Source organism: Apodemus sylvaticus, chromosome 5, assembly GCF_947179515.1.
Source record: "Apodemus sylvaticus chromosome 5, mApoSyl1.1, whole genome shotgun sequence".
NCBI classification, from domain to species: domain Eukaryota; kingdom Metazoa; phylum Chordata; class Mammalia; order Rodentia; family Muridae; genus Apodemus; species Apodemus sylvaticus.
The window spans coordinates 56945234-56964124 of NC_067476.1; the positions used below are offsets into that span (position 1 = coordinate 56945234).

General features: G+C 42.8%; 1 protein-coding gene across 1 annotated transcript in view; it reads left to right on the top strand.

Moving 5' to 3' along the window:
- The window catches only part of Osbpl6 (oxysterol binding protein like 6), a 188156-nt gene extending 172969 nt beyond the window's left edge, over positions 1 to 15187 (top strand). Inside the window, exons 19-26 of the mRNA XM_052182759.1 lie at positions 661 to 798; positions 1254 to 1317; positions 3090 to 3168; positions 4994 to 5138; positions 6511 to 6655; positions 8107 to 8233; positions 9662 to 9784; positions 10815 to 15187. Of these exons, the coding sequence (XP_052038719.1) occupies positions 661 to 798; positions 1254 to 1317; positions 3090 to 3168; positions 4994 to 5138; positions 6511 to 6655; positions 8107 to 8233; positions 9662 to 9784; positions 10815 to 10923 (930 nt within the window). The 3' untranslated portion in view covers positions 10924 to 15187. The remainder of the gene's footprint in view (positions 1 to 660; positions 799 to 1253; positions 1318 to 3089; positions 3169 to 4993; positions 5139 to 6510; positions 6656 to 8106; positions 8234 to 9661; positions 9785 to 10814) is intronic.
- The last annotated feature ends 3704 nt before the right edge of the window (positions 15188 to 18891 follow it).

Here is an 18891-nt window from a genome sequence, read left to right on the forward strand (position 1 = left end):
GAGGTTTCCATGTGCTGTTCTCCTCCTGGGGAGCTCACCCCTTGGCTTTGCCATATAGAGTCACTTTACAAATGTGTTGGGCCTCATTCATAGCGATCCTGAGGTGCATGTTGACCTTGAGCTGTGTAGGCATACTTGCTGGCCTAGATGGTTCCCTAAAGTTTGTCAGAAATACCTTACTCCTTAGAGGTTAAAGCACTCTGGGCCTTGCTTTGTCAGCTAGTCTTGAGTGCCAGGAGAGCCCATCTGTTCCAGAACATAGCTCTAAGAAACCAACTTGCTGTTGGTACTTTGTCCTCTATGCCATAAGGCTGGAGGGCTTGACCTCTGCTCGAAGCAGCACCAGTAGCAACAACCGCATGCCTGTGAGGCTGAGTGTACCTGTGAAATGGCTTACAAGCCGGCCGCTGAACCTCTGAGCTCTCCAACATTCAGGAAATTGGGTGGACACACGAATGTGGAGGACTTGACTTCAGTTGTCAGACAGTTCTAGTAGGAGTAGTTTAACCTCTCCCTTCCAGTGTAATGATGAAGATTCAAATAACTGAAAATACGCACAGCATCAAATCTGCAGCCCTCCATAAGGACGGGCAGTCTGTGGGAGGCAAGCAGACCCGGGTGCTCCCTCCTATAGTGTGCTCCTTTCCTACGACCTTGCAGGTTCTCGTCGCTGCCTTTGCAGTCTCAGGGTACTGTTCCACCTACTTCAGAGCAGGAAGCAAGCCATTCAATCCGGTCCTGGGGGAGACATACGAGTGCATAAGAGAAGATAAGGGATTTCGGTTCTTCTCAGAACAAGTAAGTAAGGTTGCTGTCCAAGGACGGCTCAGTAGCTTACCTGAAAACTATGCATATGAGACAGGGTATTTTACCAGTTAACAGAAAACTCACATAATTTAACTGCACCATTGACCCCTGAAGTGTGTGTCAGTGCTCTGTGTTTAAGCATGATGATGAATATTAACAACTTATAATTTTGAGACGAGTTTACTTTTGGAACTGGATACTCTAGTTTTTATTAAGGAAGAAGGATTTTATTTTCTTAAAAAAAAAAATCATTGATGATCTAGGTATTGTAGTGCATCCTGTAATCCCAGCGCAGCAGGTGGGGGCAGCAGGATCAGGAGTTCAAGGCTCATCTTAGCTTTGCAGCGAGTTTGAAGCCAGCCCAAGCTATAGCAAACCATCAAACATAAACTTCCTTCATAGGAGTTGGGATAAGAGCATGATTGCCTTTTTTCTTTAATTACCAGGTTAGCCATCATCCACCCATTTCTGCCTGTCACTGTGAATCCAAGAACTTCGTGTTTTGGCAAGGTTTGTATTTCGTTTACTCTTGAGAGTCAAACAGAGAAGTCTGCAGGCCTTTGCTAGCTGCCGAAAGCACACTGCGCAGTTTTATCTCTGCCTCGGGAACTCAGAGCCTCTTAGTAAATGTTGGTGGGGATCGGCTTCAGAAATTAAATTTTCCGCTTTAATATGAAACTGTGTCGCCTTGGAAATGAGATGCTGAGCCCACAGAGCTTACACGCTGTTCATCACACATCAGAGATCCACGCTGCCTGTGCGGCCTGGAGCCATCACGTGGCCTTGTGGTGCCTTGCTGGCTGGCTGGCGGGCGGGCAGGCCTCAGCGCTACGGCACTGATGTCTGTTGCCCTCTTGCAGAATTGCCCTCTAGCATATGTGCAGAGATTTTAACCCCCAAAGGAATGCTCACTGGCACATCTGTCTAGACATCTAGTCAACCCAAACATGACCACGAGCCTGTGTACCAACCTAGATGAAAAAACGCTCTCGACTGAACATGTACGAATAGTTCTCTTTTATTCCACAAGAAATGGAGCTATAACAACCATTTCCGTAGGATTGACACTTTATTAGTTCTTATAGGTAATCCAAGGGGAATTTCAAATACATGAGAGCAATACATCTTTTACATGCAAGTATCCTGCACTTTTTATGTAAAGGATTAGAGCATCTGCAAACTGTACTGTAACCTGTAGATTTTTCTCAAGCGGCCCCCTCCCCCACAGGGACGCCAGTTTAAACACTGAAGTGACTGATGGTCTTTTGACTCTTTGGAGTTTTGCTTTGAAATAAGTTAATTATTGATTATAACCAGGAGTCAGAAGTCTTATGAGGACAGCCCTAATCTTTCTTAGTTTATCCAGACGGACTGAGTGATTATTACAGATTTGCAGGTAGATCTGAGGCTCCATGTGGAAAATATAAAGTCATCACATGAGAAGGGATGGTGGCCCTCAGGCTGTGCCATAGCCAGTGCAGGAGACACTTCATTAAGTTCACCCCACGGGCTTATAAATCTTCTCTATCTATAGGGAAAGATCTTAGTGTACACTATTTTATCTCTTGCTGTTCTCCTGAGACATATAACTCCTTCATATAGGGAGAAATGTGTTATAAGTCAGGGGTATAAGCATACTGCAGTTATTTTTACATATACTTCAGGCTCAGGATATATAGATGATATAGATATAGATAGTGACTGTTTTTGGCATTTAATCAGAACAGCATTTATTATTATCTTGGGATTTATGCACCATAGGCTCTATGTTCTTGTGCACATATGAGGACCTCTCACATGCACATATTTTCTTCCAAGCTTCTGGAATTTGTTTTGTTAGATGGAAACAAACAGGGAACATGATTATAGAGCAACAAATAATGAACTGAGAAGAACCACATTAGCTGGGTAGTGGTGATACACATCTGTAAGCCCAGCACTCTGGGAGGCAGAGGCAGGTGGATTTCTGAGTTCAAGGCCAGCCTGGTCTACAGAGTGAGTTCCAGGACAGCCAGGGCTATACAGAGAAACCCTGTCTCAAAAAAATCAAATCCAAAAAACCAAAAAAAAAAAAAAAGAAGAAGAAGAAGAAGAAGAAGAACCACATTATTTTCACCTTAGTTTTTTCACAAGGACCATCAAGGCCTTGGGATGTTAAATGCACACTACAGGATCAGTGGTGATTGCAACATATGACTTGTAACATATGATACCAGTATTGGTTGCTGCAGAACTCATCAGACATGGAACATTGAATTTTCTCCTCTCGCTATCTCACTCAGATATCAGATGGAAAAACAAGTTCTGGGGAAAGTCAATGGAAATCCTGCCTGTCGGAACCCTGAACGTCATGCTTCCAAAGTAGGTTGTTCTCTGCTCCTCTCGGGCTTCTTTCTTTCTCTTGCAGTCCAGGTGGGAATTCTGGAAGGTTCTAAAGGTCCGTGTCCCTGTATGCCCAAAGTCTGTCACCTTCATGGATTCCCACAACTCATGCAACAGCCTTTGCACATACACCATGGCTTTCTGCTTCTCTCCTGGCATCCCTCCTTTGGTCAGCCCAAAGCCACCACGGGCCATGGCCCACCAGCATGTCAGGCTACATTTTTTTTTTTAGCAAGCTCTCCCCTTATCCATTTTTCTTATACTACTTATACTTATATCTATATCTATCTATCTATATATATATATCACATAGATACATAGATAAAAGACGTATTTTAAGTTATTTATCAAAAACTAACAATGGAATTCTTTCATGATTGTATTCTATATTAAAATTTAAAAGACAAGGCCATACATTTTTTAAATTACTTGATATTTGTTTTGAGAACTGAGATATTAATTTGTTACCCTTTGCTTGCTTGACTGATCTGGGTTTTATCTGTTTGGATGGTAGGATGTGCTAGGGAGGGGAGCTAAAGAGGTGGCTCCGTGTATAAAAGCACTTCACAAACACAAGAACCTGAGTCCAAATCCCCAGAAGCCCTGTAAAAGCTGGATACACATAGCAAGAGTGCCTGTGATCCCAGTGCTGTGGGAAGATGGGCGGCAGAGACAGGAGAAGCCTCAGAGACCTCTCAGGCCAGCTGGCCTGCAGGATGCAGGATGCAGGATGCAGGAGAGAAATGGCACAGTGACCCTGTCTCTAGGGGGAAGGCAAAGACCAACACCTGAGGTTATGCTCTGACCTCCACACACATGCCGTGCACCTGCGGTTATGCATGTGAGCACAGACACACACACACACAAGTACACAGTATGCTGATGAATTGAATATGAAAAAAAGATAAGATTAAAGAATAAATTTGCAATACGTGAAAATTTATGAAGAATAACGAATTTTCCTGGGTATCTGTAATACCTGTGTCACACCAGTTAGACCTTAGAAGTGTTGCACCTGATTTGTGGCCAGGCCCTTTCATTGGTTGGCAGAAATTCCATGCATCATCCCCAGAACTTTGACTGGACTCCTACCAGAGACGGGCTTGCTCACTTCGTCTTTTTCCTAAAGAATGACTCCATCTTTCTTTTTAACTTTTATTATGACAACATAGTTTGAGAGTGCTCTGAGAGTAATCATTCTCAAATGTGTATCTGATTAATTCTGCTTCTCTCCAGTCCTTCCACCATATGCGTTGCCTGCCTGTCAATGCAGAGTCTTCTGTGGGTCACTAAATGCCCTCCCTGGCCCTCCTCATGACCTGGAACCCACAGCTTGCAGAACTCTAGATACCGTGTTTTTTTCTGGCCCGTGTCTTACCCATCCCTCATACACTGTACCCACCTCCACACCACAAACCTACAGAGTTGGCCTCATCTGCGATGGCTTGCCCAATAATCCCTCCATGTCCCAGGACTCTAGGAACTAAACCCCTCTTCTGTTCTCATGCTTTGTTCATTGGTAAATAGTAACCTTCGTGATACTTGAATTCTTGAGTATTTTCTGACATGTCAGTATACCAGAGGGCTAGAATAGAGGCATTGTTGAGCTTAGCAGCTTCGGGTTCATAGAACACATTACTACTGTAAAGAAATAAATGATGTCATGCATTTTTATCACTACACAGGTTTTTCAAGAAATGAGGAGAAAGTGAGAGAAGAGGTTTTACCCAGATAATATTCTCCTTTGTAGGAACAGTAATATGTCTGTGTCAGTTGCTCTTAACCAGTGCTGTGTTCTGTGCAGATATGGAGATTACTATGTGTGGAATAAAGTCACCACGTGCATACACAACATCCTCAGTGGGAGGAGATGGATTGAGCATTATGGTGAAGTGACCATTAGGAATACCAAAAGCAGTGTTTGCATTTGCAAACTCACATTTGTCAAGGTAAGAAGCACTGTAGAAAGGGGAGGCTTGTACGGAGTGCTTCCTAAGGAAGCAGTCAGAGGAGGAGGCAGGCAGAGGAAAGCTGCCCTGCATTGTGTCTTCTTAGACACTTAGGCATCTGAGACAAGACAGCACAGCTGGCCTGGAGTTGCTTCAGAGATATAAACCCCTGGATTTGTAGAGATCAAAATATCACGCCAAAGGAGAAAGGAATTTATTTTCAAAATCTCGTTTCTACATAGTCACCCAGTATACTCAGTAAAATTCTAGACCATATTCCATTCCTATACTGACTCCTCTAGTATCTATATTGCCTGATGATGTAAAAATGTATTTAGGTGATCTTATTTAAGGAGCTCATTCTAAAACAGCTGCCAGTTTCTCAAAATACTTGAAGAGAACCATATAGATGACAGCTGCCAGTCATTCCAAACCCATCAAACCCCTTCCTGAAGCAATCCAAATTGAGCCAAAAGAAAGCATTACCTTTATTATTATTATTATTATTATTATTATTGGTTTTTTGGATATGGTTTTTTTGAGACAGGGTTTCTCTGTATAGCCCTGGCTGTCCTGGAACTCATTCTGTAGACCAGGCTGGCTTCAAACTCAGAAATCTGCCTGCCTCTGCCTCCCAGAGTGCTGGGATCATAGGCATGCACCACCACCACCCAGCAAGCATTACCCTTATTAACTAGAAAAAAAAGGGTTAGGGACAGAAACGTCCATGGAACACCATGTTTCCAGTTAACACTGCTCTGAAGTAGAATATACAACACCATAAGCACGTTTGTTTAAGTATATTACAGGCTTACCAGCTATGTTGATATCATATCCCATTGAAGTTCTTTAAGATCCATGAGCCAGGGAGAAAATCTGAAGAGAAAACTCATGAACCCATGAGTTAATATTGGGCTCTTCAGCTAATAACTGATCTGGAGCTAGAGGATGACAGGCTATCATGCTGTGGCATGGAGCAGAAGGCTTAGTTTGATTTGGTTTAGTTTTTATGGTACTAAGAATCAATCAAATCCATGGCTTTGCCCATGGTAAGCCAGTACTCATACCACATGCCCAGCCCTGTGACTACCCTTTTCGTAAGAATCAATGTAACCATCCATTGTAGCACACCTCTAAGCTCAGCACTTTTGTCTGAGGTAGAAGGATTGTGAGTTTTATGTCAGCCAGGGCTACACAGTAAGTTCCCAGCCAGCTGAAGCTTCCTTAGTGAGGCTCTCCTGAGACAGAGAGCAAGAAGGGCAGCCTTCTGTATGGATGGCACGTGCTGAGCTGCATCCCAGGGAAGGAACACTGTTCCTATGGAGAGGACAGCTTGGTGTTGCTAAAACCCTTGGGGTTGCTTGTCTTCCAGGTGAATTACTGGAACTCCAACGTGAATGAAGTCCAGGGGGTGGTGATAGACCAGGAGGGGAAGGTGGTGCACCGGCTGTTTGGGAAGTGGCACGAAGGACTCTACTGCGGGGTGGCCCCCTCGGCGAAGTGCATCTGGAGACCAGGTGAGGCCTCCTGAGCCTCCTGGAGGGGAAGCTGTGGGAGGGAACACTGGGACACACCATGGAGTTTGCCTTGCAGTTCCTTCTAATAGAGACATCAGAAATGTAAATGCTCGAGGCACTTGCCGTTACATTTACATTCTCAACAAAGAAGGTATATGTATATTCCACTACTGGATACTTGATTCATAAAAAACGGGGCCGAATCACTAAAATAAGTAAAATGACCTCTTGAAATCTGCCATGGAAGTTGCTTTAAACATAATCCATACATGCAAACGCTAGGTGTACTGAATAAAGATAAATAAGTAAGTAAATAAATAAATATAATTGACATGCATAAGCAAGCCCTGATTCGTGTTTAGTTTTTAAATTAAACAAAGGAAATGTAACATCTCTAATCTACAAATGCAGGAACTTGCCACAGTGAGTGATCTTTTTCACTTGAGCAACAGAACTCTGACATGCTGGCACTTAATAAAAGACATTGACAGAGCCAGGCATTAGATTAGCATGTAATTGAATATCAAGTATGAATAGGAAAAATTTGCCAGGGAACATTTATTTTCATTGGAATGTATCAGGTAACCTCCAACTTAGTTATTGGTTTACTAAAGGGCACTGTTGTGTGTTTATAAACTTCCTTCTGGTAGAGTAATTCATTCATTCTTAGTAAGTAATGAGTACTAACCATGCATCAGCCTTGTTCTAGGTGGTTGGAAAACTTCAGTACGCAAATCAGACAAATATTCTTAGAATTTACTAACAAGCATCAATAAGAGGTTAGGGGTGTCAGTCAGTGGTTGGGCACCTCCTAGAAAAAGTGAGTTTCTGGGCATCAAGTGAAACCTTACTTCACTGCTAGGTATGATGGTACATGCCTGCAGCTCTGTACTTATGAGAGACACATACTGAAACAGGAGAATTGTTAGAATCCAGGAAGTCAAGACTAGCCTGACTCACTAGCAAAGTGAGACACACACACACACACACACACACACTCAAACAATCACATACACACACACACAATGTTAAAAATAGTTTTTAAATGTTCTAAAGAAATACTGATAATATTCATTTATAACTGCATCTTTGTAATGAAGATATTCATAGCAGTTGTTTCTGGTGAAATGTTAATGTTTGTAGTTAACCAGCCTGGTCTTTATAAAGTTACTGCATTCAGTGAATGAAGGCTATGGCTCTAACGTAAGGTTTTATTTAAAGGCTGGGTTTTATGAAATATGCTAACCATCAACATAAACCTTCTTAACCTAGAAAAACAGAGTAAGTTTTATGACTGGAAAGGAAAGCACAGCGTTACGTTCATAAGTATAGACCTGTTTGTGAACGCGGCTCTTGAGTGTGGCTCTCTCTCAGTGCTCTTCCTGATGATGTCGGCTCCTTCCCTCATTCTGAGCCTTCCTTCCTCACAGCTGTTCTCTCACTCCCTCCAGGTTCTCTGCCAACCAACTATGAGCTCTACTATGGCTTTACGAGGTTTGCTGTGGAGCTCAATGAGTTGGATCCCGTCCTGAAGGACCTCCTTCCTCCCACGGATGCCCGATTCCGGCCAGATCAAAGGTCAGGTCGTCTGCAGGGTTTCTGCCATAGATCCTAGACACAGGTGTCAGAGGCCATCGGGACAATGTACAACATCATTCGTTTGCTCCTTCCTGCATTCATATGTTCCCTTATTCACCGAGAAATACCCGAGTTTCCAAATCTGGACAAAATAGCCTCTGTAGGGTCATTAAGGCAGAAGCTTATTCAATGGCCAGTTATGTTGGGCACAAAGCTTCCTCCATATTTTCTGAATGCCTGAAAACTTGGGTGGTGACCTCAGAGTTGCTCCTGTCCCTGTGTTTATAACCTCTTTACACACATGGCCCTGTGACATGAAGCGTCATTTAAACTGAAGGTCAAGAGTTGGAGTGTCCTGAGCTTCCCTAGCAAACCTTGGTCCCAGAGGGTGTGGAACTGGACTCAAGCCACCAAGTTCAGGCTTTGTTATCTTCATGTGATCCGTGATGTCCTCCACTTCTACAGAATTCATTTTTTCCCTGAAATTCTGTCTTCCATCTGTATTCCATCCAAGATAGCTCTCCTTTTCCCGTGTATGTGTGAGATTTTTCCCTCCTAAAATGTTCTTGGTATGACTTTCACTTCATTCTGTTCTACATATGATTTCATCTACTGTACTGAAAAAAGTGCAGTTGATGTTATTCTTAGAATGTGTATCTCACTGATTGGCATTTAGTTTCAATTAACTTTTTACAGTATATATTGTATTATGCACTGCTATGTGTTCTTGTTTTGAAATGTAAAGGTGCATCCATGCATGCATGTATGTGTGTGTGTGTGTGTGTGTGTGTTCACTCTCATGCACACGCATAGGTGGCAACCCAATGAAGAGCCTGCGTTTATTCGCAGTCTCCTCCCTACTGCAGAGCCTCATGCATCGCAGCCACAGATGTAAACATTTACAAATCATCATCGGGTCTGATGACCTTCTCAGTTCCATTTCAGTACACCTTCTTTTTCATCTCTCTGACACTCCCTGTAAAAGGGAAACTCCTTGCTCTCAATTTGGTCTCTCAATAGAGGACAGCCAATCACCACCCAGCATTACACATCCTTAACAAATACATTTGGCACTGGGAGGAAAAGATCCCAACTCGTGACTTCATGTTGTTCTTACGCTCCACAGTCATTCTCCAGAAAAATCTGAGCTTGCAGCCACCTAGACAGCACAGAGAAGCGCTCAAGGCCAAACCAGTCACCTGCCCCCTTTCCATTGTGTTCCTGATGGAGTAACTCAAGTCCACATACACAGAAACTATATTAATTGATAGAGAGGCGGAGGACACATGAGCTGGAACAAACTTGAAGGGACATCAGTAATGTCACCACAGTTTAGGATTTTATGTTCCCAGTAACCAGCAGGTAATGCTGTGCCAATGTTTTTTTTAAAAGGAGCTAACACTGGAATATCACCTGTATTCTGCCTAGATTTTTGGAAGAAGGGAACCTAGAAGCCGCCGCCGCAGAGAAACAAAGAGTTGAGGAACTCCAAAGATCTCGAAGACGCTACATGGAGGAAAACAACCTTGAACATATACCAAAATTTTTTAAGTAAGTCAGCCATTCCCACAAGTCTGTGTTTTACTAACGGTTGCCACAGACCACGAGGAACTCGTGGTAAAGAGATAGAGAAGGTTGTAGGGTATCCAGAGGACTTAAGCAAATGAGGGTGACTTTGCATCAGACACTGAGACTACTGAGTCAGATTTTGTGCTTGAAAAAGTTAGCGGCCATAAGGGCCAGCTCTTCTCCATGGCCTCTTCTTTCTGTGGGCAGTGATCAGGGGTGAGGAGCTCACCAGAAGGCATTTCCCTTTTTCTGGACTCTTTGGAGCCGCAGGAAGGTATTGCCACTCCTCACACTGGCAGTGGTTGGGGCTCTGCCCCCCAAGGGCACCATGACTTCATTAGGATTTGATTTTATTTCTGTCGCACAGAGCTTGCGTCTGCTCAGATTTGGCCCCACTGTGGTATGATCAAAGATGATTATGCAGGATTATTTAAAGGCTTATATAAACATCACACAGATGAATCTGTGGTTTCCAGATCCATCATCTGTCATCCTCCTGAGCCTGCCTGTGCAGGAAAGAGCATGGTAACATTCTCCCCCTTAGAACCATCATCTCATGATCAACTTGTGTTGGAAGTACAGATTCACTCTTCAGAAGTTAGCAGGGTGCCTGCCCTTTAGGAGGTCTACAGTGTTCTCTTCATCGGGCTGCAGTATGACCTTCAGACATGGACCTCACAGGCCTTTACAGCTACTGATATTGCACTGTTCCTGGAAGGTAGCTCTTCCTTACAATGCTTACAGAGCTGTGTTTGGGCCTCTATGCTTTCTCCCCTTGTCCAGAGGGGAGAAATTGGAGGGAGTTAGTTCCTGCCCTTGGTCTTTTTCCTTCTTTCTTTTATTTCAATCATTTAATGACAACGGTTACTTTATTTCTGGCCAGAAATTGTCACCTTATCAACTGTCGGCAGATAGGACGCTAAATGTATATAATATCTATGTGAGAGAAAGAACTCCGTTCAGGTGACCTTGATGTTATTTGTGGCTAACATTGATTTTCATATTTTCACAGAAAAGTTATTGATGCAAATCAAAGAGAAGCCTGGGTTTCTAATGACACCTACTGGGAGCTTCGAAAGGACCCTGGGTTTAGCAAAGTAGACAGCCCCGTGCTTTGGTAAACTGGAGACATAGAGCTAGCCAATACCCCACACTCGGAATGAATAAATAACTATGCACAATTGTGTTTCTCATAGCTACGCGTGGTTTCTGGGTCGACTGAAAAGCTCCCATTTGCTTTTCTATTCATCTTTATAATGGATTTTCAAAAGTGCATTAGACAAGGCTCCTAACCACTTTTGGATCCTTTCTGTTTTGCTGCAACCATATTCCTTAAAATAAATAAATAAATGAATAAATAAATAAATAAATAAATAAATAAATAAATAAATAAATCCCATGCCCTCCTCGGAAAGCAGACTTAAAAGAAGGAGAATATAAAATCCAAAGTTGGAAGAGTCGGAAAAGAAGATGAAACTGTGACGGGCGCTTCAAGCTGGTCAGGAGAGTTTTCAATGACACACAAGCTCCGTGTTCAGTCTGCTGTCTGGAAGCGTCATACCGTGCCGTAGGAGCTCCTGGGCCATGGTCGGTTAGTTCAGACTTGAAGTGTGTTCTTTTGATGTGGTATGCTTGTTCTCAGCCTCGTCGGAATAGACAGGATGCTTCCTGGAAACCCATTCCATCTTTACAACATTGTTCATGCCTTAAGAAATGCAAAGATGTACAATAAACCATTTTTTAAATGTGTGCTCACAGGTATATGCGAAGGACAAGACTCCTGGCATGATTCACTCTCTTGGTCAGAACGCTGATTCAGCTGCTAGAAGGAGTAATTGAGTAAAAACACACTTTCCTTTGCTAAGTTAGTTCTGGTATAGTGGATCTGAGGGGCAAGAGGGCTAAGGTACTGTATACTAAGTAGATCTCTGTATTCAGGTCATTATTGAAGTCCCCGTCCTGTGTCTAAATAGTAAACCATCCCTCCTCCGTCTGACCTCACGGTGTGCCCTGATATTTGGCAAAAGTGGTATCTGATTTGGACACCGGTCCTCAGTGTTAAACTTCAGTAGGAAGTAACAAACACCAGTTTCTGCCAGCCTGGGTTGGGTGGTACCATAAAGCACTGTTTCTGGGTGGCACACAAGGCCATACAACACATCCCTGACTCACACACGCCCACCGCTTGACACTGCTCAGATCCCACGGAGAATAAGAGCTTATTTGCATTATGTAAATGGATCCTATGCAAAAATCATCTTTCTTTTAAAAAAAATCAAGCAGTTCCATATGATACACGGTTACATAGCTAATCATCTACCTTGCTACGGGCACATATATAAAACTTAGGCTTAAAAAAAATCCATTCCAAAGGTGGGGGCAGGCAAGATGTGTTTTGAATTCTTCAAGTTTTGTTTTTCCCCCACAGGTACACAGAAGCTTTTGTAGGAAGCTTGCTTTGGCATTTTTAAGTTCCTGCATGTACATGACAATATAAGCGCCTGTATGTTTAAAAAAAAATCTCTTTAGGGGGCTTCCTAGTGAATTAGGAAATTACATATATTTTATTGTTAGAGTTTTATTCTTAGATTCTTACCATCTGAATTTAAGTGTTACTTTAGACTCTGATAACAAGGTTAGTGACATTATGTATTTTGTTAAGAGGTATCAATCTTGGCGTTATTTCTTCCCTGCCACCCCCCACCTCCCCCCTCAAAGCATTCCTAATAATGGTTAATTCACCATAAAACCCAAAGTTGCTACAAACATGGAGGAAAATTCAGAATTTCCCCTAGATGGAATAATATTTTAGTTATCCCCAAATTCATCTTCCCTGTCACGTAAGTCCATACCCCATGCACACAGCTGGCAGTCACTGGAATGGAATTTCACTCTCTAAAGAGTTCCTCCCTAAGTCAGAGCCAGAGCCAGGCTTTGGGCTTACACAGCTTTCTTTTTCCATGTGGTCCTCAGTCCTAGGTAGCTTGGCCTGCAGTTGTAAAACCTTCTCCCTTGTCTCGGACTACTTTTTTCTCGGTTCAACCTGATGCTCTTTTATCAATATACCTTTAGTTATGTCTGATTTTGTTTTGAATTAGAACAGTCCTATGGACTTCCTCACAAAAGTTGATTCTCCAACAAATAAACCTTACAGTAGGATTTAAAGTAGATCTCACCTGCACTTACTAGTGTCTGACTAGATGATCTTACAACCGCCTAAGTAAGAAAAGAATCCTGAGGAATAGAGATACCATAAGGAGGTAATGTGAAGGTGAGGTGTTCAGAATATGACAGAGGATGTCCATTTAGGAAAGGGCGGAAGACCCGGGGATACAGCAGGGAAGTGATCCCAGCTCCCAGGTTTGGATTATCTGAGAAGAAAGGAGAAACAACAGATTAAGCCTTTGTAGTCAAATAGTAAGGTTAAGGTGACAAAAAGAAACAATAGCTGATTGTCAGGTCTACCCCAAACTCTACTAAGGATTTCAGGATGCAAAAGACAGAAGCGGTGGGTTAATTACACTCACATTTTATGGCATCCTCCATTTTGAATTTGTTTGGAGATTCTGGTTCTCCGGGCGTGACCATCATGTCTGTCGTGTCAATCATGTCATCAGTTGTTAGGATTCAGATTTCCCTGTAACACCCGACTTGCCCATCTCCAACAGAACACTTGCTTGTGTTGCTGCAATGACCTAGTCCTTTTTGTTCAGACAGTGCTTATAAAGAACCCTATGGGAACTTCATTTACATGTCATTTCAGCTATTAAACCTAAATGACAAAAGGGTGGAGTGTTATAGCTTATTCTCTTGATAAAAGGTGATGTAGTCCTTGGGATTTTCCATAAACCACTATTTTGAGGAAGTTTTGTTTTGTTTTGTTTTTCCTTAAAAGGTTGTAGGAAGGCTTGGTATGTCTGTGTTGTTTTTCCATGCTTTCTTTTCAAGCTGCCTCCCCTCCAGTGAGATTGTCCTGAGGGACAGTAACCCTGAGGCTTTTGCCAGACTGGACTGATCAATGAATCACACATGCCAGCCTCTGCAGAGGCTCACCAAAAACCCATCCTTTTGATGCTGAATGCTGCTAACCAAGGTGCAAATTTACTCTTCAGTGTTGCTGATTTTTTTCTTATTTTTTTGTCATTATTTCTTTGGGGTTATTTTAAAATGATGTCCATGTTACCTCCAGGTAGCTGTAAAAAAAAAAATAATAAACTTCATTTAAGATACCTTTTAGTGGTACATGTCAGTTGTATGTGATTGCAAGGCCAAATGCCATTCTTCTGCCTGAGGCAAACCAAGGGAGTGTTGGTACAGAGGATGCCAACTTGTCAATTTTCCAAATCTTTTGTGCTCAAGCTCTTGATCCTTCTGGCCTTGTGTTTTCCTGCATGAGCACTTATCAGTCCTTCGATCCTGTCCCCAAGGAGCTTATAGAGGGAGAGGCAGAGTTCTAGGAAGACAGCCTGATTAACCTGTTTAGTGTAATAATAAAGAACATTTTTGTTATTCTTCTGTAGTTTAGTTGTCCATCTTGTCTAATGCTGTTCTCTGTCATCCTAGATAATAAAGCATTTGTGGGAGCAGAGCCCCACACAGCAGGGGGTGGGGCAGATGTTTGCACTTGGCTCAGTATGTTATGAATGTGGCACAGTAAATAAAATTTGTGTACAAAATATTAGTTTATTTCTATGAGAGCAATTATGTTCAGGATATATAAAAATGTATCTAATTAAACCATTGCGAATCTATTTTGTGCTCTAGAAATGTTCTTTAGGGGGGAAATGTGTCAGTAGAGCTAACAGTAAAATGTTGATGTGTTTTCATGGGTTTGGTTTTGTTTCCCAAATGCTCCATGGCTTTTGGGAAAGACTCCGTATCACACCAGGATTCTATCTTAATTGACTTTAGTTTGTAAACATTTATACTTTGAAAGTTGTGCATTGTGTGGCTCTTTCTCTTAAGCAGAAACTAGCTTTATTAGCAACATCTTCAGTACCTCTGACTGTTACGGAGATGTGGAACCTTTCTGCAGCGACTGCTTTTAAAGACAGAATGGCAAATTGCATTGAACGGGTTTGGCTTCATTCTTCTGAACTGGGATCTAAAGGAAGAATAAACGCTGTGATGAAGTAACATGCCTGACATCCCAAGTAGATCAGGCCCTTGGGACAGACAGACAGACAGACAGCTGACAGACGCCTTGGCTGGAAGAGAATTGGTACTTTTGCATTGGCTTTTTAAAGCAACAAATTTGTCTCTCTATCCTCTGGTCCTTCCTTAGCAGAAGGAGAGATACATGTTCCCTTTGTTGGGTACCATGTCATTGTCTGTGAAATGGGCCATATTTATGTGTAATTTCAGTCATTTGGTTTTAGAAACTGCTTCATTCACTTTCCTCATGAACACTGTTAATTCTTCATGAGTTAAAAATTTCCCTATACACATATATTATTTTCCAAACTGATAGGAAAAAAAAGTTAACCAAAAGTCCTTGGTTTCCATAAATTCTGTTTCTATCTCTACCTTCCTTCTCAAAATGAGTTAGTTGTAAAGAAAAAGATATTAAATTTTGGGTAAAATAAAGTGGAATCCTGTATGGGGTCCATCTGCTTCTTCTATTATCGTTAGATCAGATGAGCAGAAGTGAACTCTTACAGAGAGGACGATGGTAACATCACAGCTCCTTTATGTCTGCTCTCTCTTAATGTTTCTTCTCAGGCCTTCAGGAACTCAAGTGTTTGCTGTGTTTTTTAAAAAACTGGATATAAATGTTATATAATAAATGTCACACATTGAAACTCATACACAACCTGGTATGTGTTGACTGCAGACATGGTGAGACCAGCACAGAAACAGTAAAGACCACGCCTGTGCATCCCTCCAAAGCTTCTCCAGGCCCCTGCGTAATCCTTTCCTCTCCACCCAGAAGCAATTGTTGGCCTTTTTTTCCCACATTCAAGTTTGCATACTTTCTTGTATTTACAGCATTCAGTATTGGGGGGGGGGCATGTATAAAATAATTATATAGTCTAGCTAGCCCCTATAAAAGACACAGAGACCTCAGGGTGGCCTCCTCTCCATCTCCTTCCCCTTTCTATTCCTGGTCTCAGCTGAGACTGCTCACTGGATCCTTGAGTCCTGACTTTATTGCTCAATCACAGGCTCTAGCCTTAACCTTAAATTGGGGGAGCAAGACTTACATAACGAAGGCCGATGATTTACTTGAGAATTCGCTCATCTTGAGGCAACCTGATCTTGGAGTACAGAATTTAGCATTTGAAGACATAGCAGCACCAGACCAAACCCCTAAAGGGGGTGGGGGGAGGCTGTGCACATACCTGCCAATTCCTATATTACTGTCATTAAATTAAGCCTAAAGACAGTACAAGAGAAAATTATCCCACTAAATTTTGGTTCTGGGCTGGAGAGATGGCTTAGCAGTTAAGGGCACTGACTGCTCTCCAGAGGTCCTGAGGTCAATTCCCAGCAACCACATGGTGCCTCACGACCGTCTGTAATGGGATCTGATGTTCTCCTCTGCCATGCAGGAAGACAGCTACAGTGGTACAGTGTGCTCATATAAATAAACTAAATAATTCTTTACATTCTGGTAGCCCAGTAGAAATTGTAGGCTTTCTTAGAAAGCCATTTTTCATACCAAAATGTTCATGTACCATAGAGGGGTAGTTTCCATGCTTTGAGAATCCAGAGCTGGGTTCTCAAAATATACCTGGAAAGTATATTCCTCTGTTGTATAATGAAAGAAACAAAGCTGTGGAATCCAAAATGGCTATTTTGAGAAAATGGTTTGGTGATGAAGGTGGTAGTGGTGGTGGTGGTGGTGGTGGTGGTGGTGGTGGTGGTGGTGGTTGTGGTGGTGGTGGTGGTGGTGGTGGTGGTGGTGGTGGTGGCAGAGGAGCTTCTGCCAAGCTGTTTATTATTGCTTCACTCCTCTGTGACCCTTTAAAAAAGTAAACATGTTTCAATTTATACACAAAAGATTCAATTGTACATATGAATGGGGGGGGTTCTAGTGATGTTTTTCGTACATATATGTACCGTGTAAGTTTTCAGGCAGGTTAAACAGATCTGTCTGTTCAAACATTCACCCCATCTCTCAATAGTGGAAACTTCCAAAGCCTGTTCTTTTGGCATTCTGAAACTTCCTGTGAATTACTGCAATCTACTAACCCCCTGCCCCGCTCACAAACATTTGAAACTTCCAGTGTTCCGGAAGTGTGTGTCTTCTTATTCCTCATCTGGAGACAAAGAGCTAAATCTAAATTTTGGGAAGGAAATGGAAAGGAAGTCTTCATACCTACTAGTGATCTTCCACTGGGCAGGCCCAAAGCTCATTCCTCTTGTCCTTACAGCCAAATCCTGTTACTGGCAAGCAGAGAAGCGCTGCATGTAATTTTTGAGTCTGCAGCACCTTTAGCCGGGGTCTGCAGTGCTATCAGCCTATCCCGGCTTCCTTCCCTTTTGCTTTACCCAGCTTTAGCCCCCAGAGGGCGACCGAGCTACTAGCCCCTGCCGAGACCCTTGAATCCTAGGATAAAAGAGACACACACAGGTTGTTACTTCACAACTTGCCTTCTAGGCACAATTGCTGGGCACATATATCTCCTGCCTGGAAAAGCATGCCTTTACCAATTTATTATCTCCTTCTCTCCATTGCCCTAAACTTCAGTGGCTAGCCTCTGCTAAACATCCTTGGCCACCTGCCCACAGAGGAGGGCACATGCCCAAGCTCTCCCTGAGACCGGACATGATTGATGTGTTCTTCATCCTCTAAGGTGTGGCAGAAAGGGCTCCTGTCCTGCCCTGCATCTGACTTTTCTTCCTGGGACCCAGAAGTCCCACCTATACCTTCCACCCAGCAATTGGTCCCCAGCCTTCTTTACTGACAAATCAAGAACCAATTGAGGAACGGGATTTTGACATCAGGACCTCCCTCTTCAGAGAAGTTTCCAGAGGTCATCTGATACAACAAGATTTTTTTTAAAAAACACGTTCTTACTATGTAGCCCTGGCTGGCCTAGAACTCACAGAGATCTGCCTGCCTCTGATTCCTGAGTGTGGGATTAACAGCGTGCACCTTATTCCCAGCCAGTATAGCATAATTAGTACTTGACACTGAAGAGAAAGAAAGAGAAGGGGAAGACGGCAGAGAAGCCTATTTCCTAAGTGGTGCAGATGCTCTTGAGGGGTGTGGGTAAACCCCAGGTGGACCACATGTCATCTTGGATGGTTTCTTGACAGATTCCGGAACTGTTCTCTGAAGACTAAGACTTGGGCTAAAAAGCCATGTAGTAAAGGCACTCCCATCCCCAGGAAGTTTAAGGTACAAGTTGGATGACCAAGATCTGAGATGCAGACCAGGGTGGAGCACTTACCTGAGACATACAAGTCCCTGGGTTCTGTCCCCAACTGGCCAGTGAGTGTAGACTTGCAGGTGAGCAAAACACACCCTTCACACAAGAATAAGACTCTGCTCTGCTATTCTGACAGTGATGTCTGCCTAATACCAGCGCTGTGGTAAGGATGGCAGAACTCTGAAATCTAGAGGGCAGTGATGGTAGTATCCGAGTGCACCTGAGGAGGCAGCCTCCCCAGCCGGATAACCGGAAGTTTATTCTCAAAGCTGGAATCATTCCTCTTTCCTCCAGGCCTGGAATGCATCTAGGGGACTGCTCAGTGGGCTCACAGGGTCTGGGCTTGGAGGAAAGGATATCCCAGTGGACCTTCTCGGAGTAAAGTTAACCAGCTTGATCTTTACTTAGATGGGCTTTCTCCCCGAAGGGGATTCCTGTTTGAAGAAACTCCAAACTAAAGTTGTACTTATATCTGAAGGCATAAAGATATGTACTTTATACTAAAAGACTAGGTGGTCTGGCTTCAATTGTATCTTTAGAGGATATGTGGTCCCCTTCAGATTGGAAAGATATGTTACAAATAGAACATCAATCAACTTCCAATAGAATAAGGATTTCCTAACAATGGTGATTCACAGGGGAAAACATTGTCTCTCCATACTCAAAATAGCAACCATACCTCCTCAAGGCTGTGTACAAGAATGTTACATT